We start from the raw sequence: 10,987 nt of genomic DNA on the forward strand, positions 1-10,987 counted from the left end.
ACGTTGACCTTGTCAGTAATTATTACAGAGACCATCCACTGTGTAATGCTGCTTACCGAGTGAAAACGACATTGAATTACAACAAACATAATAACAGTACAGAGGCGTAGTTAGTGTGTAGTACTCCGTCGTATAGGGACTTAATTTATCACAACAACCATTACCCGACAAAGACGGAGTTAATGTCTTGTACTCCGTTTTGTAAGGCGACTTAATCACAACAAACGTTACAACATGACAGTATCGACCTTAGTGTCCAGATCTCCGTATATGTTGTAAGTGTCTAAGATACAAAACGAATGATGTCTTACATGAAAAACAATTAACAACAAGGCCATCGTTGGACTATTTTAATAAAACAAAGCATAACATTATTACATACGAAAAGAAACATATAATAAAAACCAGATCTTTAAAACTATTAATATTTGGTTGATAGTTTTGAACAGATTCATGCATACATATTTATAAAAAATTTAATTAATTTCCTGTGAAAGATAAATTTACTGTTTTCAGCAAGCAGTCAGTCCGCCAAGGTACAAGTAGTACAAAGAAAATGCTCTATACCTACAACTAACTGATGCAGTTAGGTACTTGTATATAAAAACAAGGGATTTCTTGACAAGAGATTTTCTGATAAAGCTCATATTCTCCCATTGCTTATTTAGTTCTTTCACATTAAGAATAAAATGTATTACCTATTTTTCCATAAAATACAAAACCAATGAATACTGAATACCGTCACATAGTGTTAAATGACTTTGAAGTTTCGAAGCACTGCCACTGTTGGTGACAAGGCAGTTATCATGTCAAAGGTCTAAAAATAACATAAACAGGATTGTATATGTTTTCCCGTAGAGTGTATTAGATTTAATTCATTCGTTTGGCAAACTATCTCAATAGTTTCACACGCGCCCACATTCAACAGGAAATCAGAATATTTTTTTCTTTTTTAGAGTGCCTTTTATATTAATATTTGTTGCTATTATCCATATAACCTCATTTCTGATGAGGAAAAAGACGAACGTTCAACAGCATTGAACATTTCAGATATACACACTTGTACATTAAAACATTATTTCATGACTTCATCTTCTCAGAGTTTAGCATGAACGGATCCATACAGCATTTCCTTGACTAGTCTGGCAGCCTCCAAGCTGGTGCCCCAACTTAACGTAATGCCGTGTGCTCCATGACCATAGTTGTGGACAATCTGAAATGTTAAATGTTAAAAACAAAACTTTTACTTAAAAGCTGATATTTTAGTTTGCAATGTAAAATGACACGTCATAAAAAAGAGTAAAAAACCAAATGTCGGGAAAATATTTTGCTGAAATAGTTGAATGAAATACAAAGCTCTAGGATTCTATCCTAGCACGTCAATAAATTCATTAACATTACTGTTTTTCTTCATATAGTTGACGTTTTTTCAACCTATTGTTTTGTTCTTACTTGAGTATGTATTCCAATTCATTGCATTGTGATAGATTTGGATTCGATAAATCACTGTTTTGTTCATGACTACATATAATAATGATATTAAAGAACATTCATGTGCTATACATTTATGTTCCTATAGCACGTTTATTAGAGAAAGTGTTGAACAGAAATACCTGTAAAATGCATGGGTACCTTTTTTGTAATAACTTTTGGTTAAATTAAGAAAAACTTACTAATATACCTGATATAAAGTTGCGAAATGTCTATGCAAATCATATAATTATGAAACAGTTTGATTAATAACACTTTCATAACTTAATTTCTGACTTCTAAATATGACTTCAGAACAGTAAGCAGACTGAGGTTCAAATGTTTGTAATTATCTTTCTGAATGGCTTTTTTAATAGGTACTGCAGAATAAATACATTTTTCAGCGGGTTAATATTTCTGAAAAAAAAACACACTTTTTTTTCCTCCAAAAATCATTGTATGAACATTTCCGACAGCATTTTATGGAATAATATAAAGACAAAATGTGATACTTGCCTTCAGAACGCCACCTGGTAACGGTATCGATTCCTTTTCTAGTCTCAGAGGAGTTCGGGACGGTCTTAGTCCTACCCATTCACCAATTATTTTACCACCCTACAACACAAGCGTGCAAGTGAAAAATGATAAGCAATCGACAATAACGAAAAATTTGTCACAACCGTATTGTGTATATATTTTTACTTTTATTTTACAGAGATCTTAAGACGTATTTTGTTAATACATATATGCAGGGCTAACAATAGAAAAGAAGTGCATATTTTAAAAAGTTGCAGAATAAATGGTTACAAGGGAAATGACAAATGTCAAACGAAATACCATAGATGCATATTCAATTTTGTTCATCTTAGCAGGCGACACGAACATACAAACAAACAAACAAAAATGCTGCAATGGATGTACACCAGATCAAGTGAATCGTACATAGTGTGGATATCCTACCTTAAGGGGTGGCCACAGGTTATAGCACCTCTCCAGTATCCCCTTCCTGTCCTCTGCATCCACAGCCAGATCTGACCTCCCGTCTTGTCTTACTCCTCCTATAGCAACGAACTCAGCACTGTCAAAGTTTAGATCAAAGTTAAAATTTAGTTTCTTTATTACTTAAGCAGTTTCCTATGCTCATAAAGTTTTAAAGGAAAGATGAATCAATTTTAAATAGAAATCGCACATATAATGCCGCAAATTATCATTGAAATAACACATATCATACAGTAAATTATCAAAGAAATCACACAAGAAATAACACATATCATACAGTAAATAATCAGAGAAATCACACAAGAAATAACACATATCATACAGTAAATTATCAAAGAAATCATACATTGAATGTCCTCTGCTAAGTGTTTTTTGGTTTTATGTTCTCGCAAAACGAAGGTCTTATGTCCACGGATAGTAGGGCCACTCCAGTCCCATCTCACTAAAATGTCATGATCTGGACACATTACATGACTCTCTACCCGATTACATTAAAATGAAAAAGGGTTAACCTGTCCTAACAGCAACACATTCAAAGCCGAACGTCAAGCAGAGAAAAGCAAAGCCATTATTTAGTATTATGGGTTTCCCGGGCAGAAGGTATAACCCTTCGCCTTATGAAATATAACTGGAGGCAGTTAATTATATTTGTTTTCTGTAAATATGGTGTAACTTACTTTGGTAAAACGTATGCACCATGGTCCGTGTATATCCAGAAGTTTATCCAAGGAGCCTCCAACTGTAATGGGGATGAATGAAGATCTTTACACAGATTCAAATCAGACTAGTAGCAGATAAGTGTATACACACTGTCAGGTCATAAGCAACGCCGTGCTTTTTTAAAAAGGATTTTTTTTTTTGGATTCACCATCATTCTCTTTATTGACAAGGTTTTCCCCCTTCAGTACCTATATTTTCATCAACATATGATTGATGTAGTTTAATTTCGTAATGTAACTCGTAAATCGAACTAAAAAGATAATAAAATACGTACCCTGATAAGCTGCCCTCGAACGGGATGTATATTTTTGTCCTGCACTAGCTCCTTACTACCCAACCCCGTACAGTTGACGACCACATCATATGGGCCTCCTGCAAACTGAAAAATAAGAAGTCAATATTTGTAGAACTGACAGAAATTGACAAGGAGACAAATTCGTACTGGCTTCCCACAACGTGTGTATAATCATTGGAAATGCCGCCGAGAGTAGGTAGTAATAGACATCATGAGTAGAAGGTAAGTCGTACATGAGTGATTATGACATCATTAACAGCAAAAGCAAATATTCATGACATCATACGAATGAGGTATCGACATTATACTTGTTTAATAATGACACCATAGAAAGGTTGTCATGACAAAATACGAAGGTAATGATGACGGCATAAGTAGCTCGTATCAGTGATGAAAAAGAGTAACCTACATGTACTAAAACAATCCGTAAGATTGAAACATAATCATCAACAAATAACTTAATCGAAATATATGTTAGGAATATATCAAAAATACCTAACTTACCACTTTCAAATCGTTTACTTTTCTTTTAAGTATTTTCCCTCCGTTCCTTACAAATCTAGAATGAGAATTACATATTATCATTTAAGTTTACCGATATTATGAATCCTGTCAGAAACAAATTATTCCGAAAACAACATTTTAATTGCACAAAATCATATTATTAAAAAGCACCTTTTTTTAATTTTGAGAAATACAATAAATATTTTCTTCTGTTGCGGTAGCTTAATACCGGCTAAACGGAACAAAACTAGACATCGATTCTTACGCACAGCCAAAGTGAATGTGGTCAATTTTATGGGCAAATGAAACAGCTAACATCGGATAATTTAACTGTGTCGAATTGATGTACCATATATTTTATATATAACATCGACATAAATATAATCACTAAATATAAATTAAGTGTGTAACCCAACATGTAACACACATGCAAACTGACTTTTAGGCTGTACCATTTCTTTAGATTTGAAAGCGTTTTGCTTCAGTCGTTATGCAAACTTACTTTTCCATTAACCAAGGAAGGTATTTTGACATCTGTACTATTATGCTCGTTAATTGGTACCCGTGTCTGAAATCGAACATAGGAATCATATACATATCTAAAATCGTGGGCAATCAAATCTGTGTAGCGTTTGATTATCATGGTTAAACACATTCAATATATACATGTCTTGTCTGCCTGCAAATGGTAAGCTTTTTCGTTCCTTGTTCCGCCATGTTCAATGGAACATTTATATGACATAGGTTAATCATAAAAACTGATTTTTTCGTGAGGTAGTACTGTAATACCTCAATTTCTGAATCACTTCATTTTGTTTTGAGAAAATATCCATTCTGTAAGGTTATATTTTGATTTAAACATATTTTATTTGTATCAAAATATATACATTGGGATTGGGCACAAGTTTTCTAACTTATATAAAGCCCTTTCCCAATAGAATTTAACAATAAGAGAATACAAGATGACATATATATACATCATTTTTCAAAATAAACGAGAGAGAGAGGATAGATAGAGAGAGAGAGAGAGAGAGAGAGAGAGAGAGAGAGAGAGAGAGAGAAACTTTGATTATTATTATGATTTTTCTTTTTTTTTAAATGTGAACAGATCTTTTCGACACCGACGGCAGAAGTTTACACTATACACAGGTTAGATGTGGATATTGTAGCTAATTAAGCGCGAAAATATGCTATTGTGGAAATTCTGACAGATTATCAATCATCTACTGCAGAGGAATTGCCAACATGAACATTTCTTTCATCTGAAAATGAATATTATAATTCATGATTTTGTTTCTAGTTTAAAAAAATAAATTAATAAACAATCTCACACAGAATAGCTTTAAAGGTTACCTGGACTGAACAGATCCTTTGATCCGACTTACCTGTATTGTGCCATGTTGAGTTTTGTGAGCTCTTTTTGAGACAGCTCTCTACAGCTAAATATGACGTCCTCGTAAATAGGATTCTGGAATAGGAAATGGACTAATAATTCACGCTAACTAAAAAATCATGACATTGTGTATGTCTAACTTACATGTAGCAATTTTCGATGGTCAAACCCGAATATTTTGGGATGCAAAATCTGGCGATACGTATCTATAACTCCACTCAATGCTGTCATTATCGTATGAAACTAGATAAAAACATATTTCTTATCGGTTGATACCTTGTTTCACTTTTGAAATTTTGTTTTACAGCAAATAGCGCAAAGCAACATATTCAGTGAATCAAACCACTTACAGGCAATCTGATTGTAACATCGTTTTTTATTCTTTCTCGACAATAGGTCGTTAGAATCACAATCTTGTAATATAAGTCTACCTGTAACTTCTGTTACAAACATAATCATTTCTGACGCTACGACCGTTACCCACCTCTATCTTCTCCTGGCTGAATATATAGCCAGGCATCACGATGTGGCCAGTAGTACTGCCGAGGTCAGACAGGGCAAGTTTGGAGAAAAAATCCCACGTGTCTTGAGACCATCGTCTTAAGAAATAAAAAAGAAACAATATAATTGTGATTACCAAATCTCTCAAACCTCACAAAACGCGTAATAAATCTGTAAAACATCTCACTGATGTATTACATATATTTGAGTTCTCGGGCTTGTTTCCCATTCCTCTGAATGCATATGTATGTAATAAATTATTTGAAAAACAAACAAATGACTGTTTAAACTAATCACGTGTAGTGCTTTCATTGCTTATAACAAAGGACCAATCAAGTTGTTTAATTTTCAACCCAAATATTTAAGTATGAATTATGTTCCAGGTGCATCATATCTCTAAAAGAGTTGTGAAGGAATTCCTTATTCGACCCTATTTTCCCTCACCGTATAACATCAGCAGGTACCCCTGGTATGGCTTTCTCTGTAGGCCTGAAAATACCACCCGCTCCTATACTAGTGGTGTCCTTTTCAAATTTGTCGGCGATAATCGTTATGTCACATCCGGGAATGAGGTTTTCGATGTTGATGGCAGTCGACAGGCCTATAACTCCCGCGCCTATAACAGCGATCTTCGGCTTCATTTTGTTAAGTATTCACCTGTATAAATTGATAAAAAGACACGTATATAATATCTATCAATAGTGCCGCTGACTTAATTTTGAATTATACCAGCCGTTTATACCAAGTGCTACGTCTACATATTTACTGTAGCGTGTAATGTTGAATTAGACACAACTTCTGTTATGTATAGCTTAAATGTCACATTTATTTGAATATATTATATAAACATTTAAAGGAAAACTGTCTTTATTTATTCCTTTTTGTACAGGCTTGCTTTCAGATTTGAGCGAATATCTAACGAACTGTCTCCTACATGGGTGATGTAATTGTGAAGTATTGAGGACCACAAGATGTCGATGAATAAATAATGCTTTTAAAAGTAATATTCATCTGCACTTAAAACACGTTGAAGTCCTTACAAGTTTCTATAAATACCTCATAGTTACATTAAATAAACAGTCGTATTACTTATCGACGATATCAATAGATGATAACGTTACGTATTTTCCAAACAAAACAAAATAAAACGACTGCCTTTAGCACAGTGTTACCGTTTCCATTTCCGACAACACTGTCAAAATATATAGACAGTAGAACAGTACCGAACATAACTCATTTGGTGCGGTATTTTCCAAACCCAGCATGATATTATTAAAACCTCTCGACATATGTGTTTATGTGTGTATACATTGGTTCATTCAGACTCATAATATGTAACGATTAGCATGTCATAATAACGACAAAAATGTGTTGAATAAAATTAATATATATAATCGATAAAGAGTTAATATTTTGTGTAATGTATTATGTACCAGCATAATATAACACAATCAAACTGTCCCTGCAGGTAGGGCGTAAGAATTGTACCTGCTGCCCCCATTGCATGATCGTAAGAGGCGACTAAATTTGGGATATTATCTTTTCTCTTCTTTCTTAACAACTTTCTTCTTCCTAGTGTCTCCCTTGACAGTACCTCACTTTTGGCCTTTAGTTGAGCGTTCGCCCCTGTGAGGAAGGCTTTGGGTTCTATCCCCTGGCCGAGACATACCAGTCTGTAAAAATGGTAGTTTCTACTCCTGCTTAACGCTCAGTAATTTAATAGTGTAAAGACAGGTTCGCCCGTTGTCAGTATAATGTGACCGGTGGGGTGTTCTACTGGGTGTCTCCGGTAGTATGTTTCAGTGAGGTAGCACTATAAAGTCGGCATCAGTTCCACGATATCACAAGGAGACAAACACGAACATATCGCAGCCTCCCAAAACACACACGCATACACTACACGCATGCATCTTGCACACAGGGGAGACCGTCCTTAAATGACCATAACTGTTGATAGGACGTTAAACAATACTAAACCAAACCAAACCAAAGAATCAAACTATTGGAAGAGTTAAAAAAATCAGTTGTATATTGATAAAAATGTTCATAAAATAATACAATTTTACAATGTTAGTTAACACCTGTTTCTAATGTTACTAATCCTCCATAATTGTCGTTTGGTCTCCCTTCATCGATCACTGGCTGTAAGTGTAAAACTTTCAAAATAATGTACTCGGGTTTAATCATAACTAGTTTCGGTATTTGGCATATTGGTAGAAAGGTCGTCTCGGAAGCAAAAGTGGTGCTAATGGGGTTCTATTCCCAAGCCGAGACATATCAAGGTACTTAAAAATTGTAGCTGTTATTCCCTGCTTAGCGTTCAGAATTTGGGGTAATAACAACAACTGATTCACCCGTTGTCAGTATAATGTGAGCGGGCGGAATGCTGTGCTGGGTGCCTTCAGCATATTATTTCAGTGATCTAACACTATAACGCCAGCGTCAGATCCGTGCTTTCACCAGGAGGCATATATACAAACATACCCTGTCGCCGGCACACTTACTCAACACACAAGGAGGTACGTCCTTAAATGACCTTAGCTGTTAAAAGAAAATATAGATAAAATATAGTAAGCATTACTAAATCAATATGCTATATATTTTATTGTTTTTTGCTATTTGAATATTCATTTCCCCCTTGATTAGCTGACATGGTAGCATTTAAATATCAATCTAATCAGATGTGTTGGTGTTACGGTACAAACATATGTTGCCATGGGAATTTGAACATATGCAATAACGAAGAGTAGATCAAATCTAAAAGCATCCCTTTGAAATAGACATATTCCAGATACATATGTGACATAGGTATATACATTGTATATTATATCATGATCCCATACAGCGAATATCCAGAGAAAATCGATAAATGTATATTTTCCTTATTAAATATAGGTAGGTTACTTTAAATATTAACGTAGTAGACTTGCTAAAGTTCGAGAAATATGTTAGGGAAATGAAGCTAATTGATTTAAATGTGTGTGGTGTTGATAACATTTTTGTAAAATGGTTATCCCCGCCATAAAAAGACACATTAAACATTCAAATATATATAAGATGATTTGCGATAATGTTTCACTATATGAATAATTTTATAAAGCGATAGTTATTTTCCAGAAAGAAAGAAACACGTTCTGAACTTTCCATATCTATTGGCAAAGAAAGCGGTTATTCTAAACTAAAGTTTAATGACTATAATCATGATAATAAGTAGTTTAATAATTAGGATCGGACTATATTATGTTGTTATGTTTTTTTCAAACCATTATCAACTTTTCATGCTATTTTAGGAAAATGAAGAATATTGACTGCTCACGTCGAGATTTGAAAGTAGACTCGCTCATCACACGATGAAACTACGTTCTTGTAATTGAAAGTAGATTATAGTCCCTCTGTAGGGTATTCAAAACGCAATGTATTACTATAATATTTGTATATTAATGCATAACAAAATACAAGTTTCAATATAATGCTTCCAAATCGATAATATGTATAATATAACCATGCACGTGCAGAGGAATAATTCTACTTCACAATAGACATGTGTTATCAATACGATAATAGTGTCATTTATGAATAGTAAAAGCATTTCTAAATACATTCATGAAAATGTCAGCATTTCATACATGAACATGTTTAAACATACAATTAATATATCTACCCGCATCCAAAGTACCCATGTACGTCAACGAAAATGGTACATATTTACAATCACCGTTTTGACTATGCAAAAATAAACAAATATATGGCACTCGATTGCTCAATTATTCTTACTTATATGACAATATTGATCATCGAAGTATTATACAAAAATGGCACTAACCGTACAACCTTGCTACTCCGTAGAAATGTGGTAAAGGAGTTGTAAATAGGGCTATGCGTATGGTAACACGTACATAAGATATGTAACTATTTATAGCCTAAATAGTGACATTGAGCTAAAGGTCATTGCAATACAGCACGTACAGCAATAGTGAAAGTAATAGATAATCAATATAGACGTGCGATATCGATCATGAATCAATAGTACATGTACTTATACTATACATGTGTAGATATTACCGATACACAAGACGTAAACCGTGTATTGTATACCTTAGTATGGCTACATAAACACACACAATACACGAGGTCATTGAGCCAGCTGATTATAAATAGCCTGACACATGGAAAGCAGCCTTGATTACTTACTACACTTCTAGCACACCGTGCCTGGCACATTACAATAACATCATAGAATAGTAGCTCTTACCAGGAATTTTACCTCTCTACAATATCACATATCCTCCATAGCGTCTGTAAAAATGGCGACATAAACAAATAATTAATATGTATGAGCTCCTTAGCTAGTCATTGGAGCAATTTTGGTGAATGGCGCTCATGGCGAGTATTGTATAAAGTGGTCGTCTCGGGAGGTTATTTTCAGCATTTCTTCTGTATTGCCCCAGATGGGTGGAGAGGGTTAAGCTAAATACAGCTACAAATCTATTAAAGGCCAGTAGAGCCGTAACTACAGTTATACATTTATTATACAATAACAGTACAATACAGTAACAAGAAAGTGAGAAGTGTGCTTCAACCGCGGATCGAACCCTCGATTTCCAAGATCCTAGTCCGACGCTCTACCACTGAGTTAAAGGGAAATTCCTTCTAGCTTGAAGCTAGAAGGCGACCGTAATCTTATGTTCAATTAAAATCTGCCACAATATCATATATAAAAGTCAAAAGAGAATCTTACGTATAAAGAGACACGTTTATAAATGTATCCTAATCCAAAGATCCTTTTAAAAGGAAGGGTTCAAACGATGTATTTGTAGAAATGATAACCCATGACGTAGCAAGGATGGGACAGGGGTGTTTGGATGTTGTATTTGAAAAACCATTTTCTAGGAGAGTGTTCAATGTAAGACCCACAGCTGGAATGTCCAGTCCTCAACAATGATGACGATATGCCGGAGCATCTCGTCAACTGTTGCTAAGTAAACTGTCCGGGACTCCCCGCTATGATTTTTTGCACCTCCGCAACCTTGGGAACGATTTTTGACACACGTTTAGTTGATATTTATAAGGTAATTTTACATCTTATAACAATTCTGGTGGTAATG

The 10,987-nt window shown here is 34.4% G+C and overlaps 1 protein-coding gene across 4 annotated transcripts; it reads right to left on the reverse strand.

Moving 5' to 3' along the window:
* Positions 1–340: 340 nt before the first annotated feature.
* Positions 341–10,240, reverse strand: LOC110447623 (D-aspartate oxidase-like). Of its 4 annotated transcripts, none has more exons than XM_021493455.1 (11): positions 10,135–10,240; positions 6,327–6,539; positions 5,866–5,980; positions 5,374–5,456; positions 4,491–4,556; positions 3,989–4,043; positions 3,464–3,568; positions 3,147–3,208; positions 2,431–2,548; positions 1,987–2,085; positions 341–1,213 (listed from the first exon to the last, which is right to left on the reverse strand). In XM_021493455.1, exons 2-11 carry the CDS (start codon positions 6,521–6,523, stop codon positions 1,097–1,099), a joined length of 1,017 nt encoding a protein of 338 aa, XP_021349130.1. In that variant the 5' UTR covers positions 6,524–6,539; positions 10,135–10,240; the 3' UTR covers positions 341–1,096. The 4 variants fall into 4 exon arrangements, with proteins under 4 accessions (XP_021349130.1, XP_021349132.1, XP_021349131.1 ...); XM_021493457.1 differs by having other exon boundaries at positions 10,147–10,239; XM_021493456.1 differs by lacking the exon at positions 10,135–10,240 and adding an exon at positions 9,706–9,791.
* Between the last annotated feature and the right edge of the window lie 747 nt (positions 10,241–10,987).

The sequence above is a fragment of the Mizuhopecten yessoensis genome, unplaced genomic scaffold, assembly GCF_002113885.1.
Source record: "Mizuhopecten yessoensis strain PY_sf001 unplaced genomic scaffold, ASM211388v2 scaffold3537, whole genome shotgun sequence".
Classification (NCBI taxonomy): Eukaryota; Metazoa; Mollusca; class Bivalvia; order Pectinida; family Pectinidae; genus Mizuhopecten; species Mizuhopecten yessoensis.

Bases quoted from the DNA above. Each gene is read 5' to 3' on its own strand.
- LOC110447623 (XM_021493455.1), bottom strand. From the start codon at position 6,523: ATGAAGCCGAAGATCGCTGTTATAGGCGCGGGAGTTATAGGCCTGTCG. The intron at 2,549-3,146 runs GTAAGTTACACC...AAACTTTGACAG, and splicing joins GGTGCATACGTTTTACCAAA to TGCTGAGTTCGTTGCTATAG. The intron at 1,214-1,986 runs GCAAGTATCACA...TTAACATTTCAG, and splicing joins TACCAGGTGGCGTTCTGAAG to ATTGTCCACAACTATGGTCA.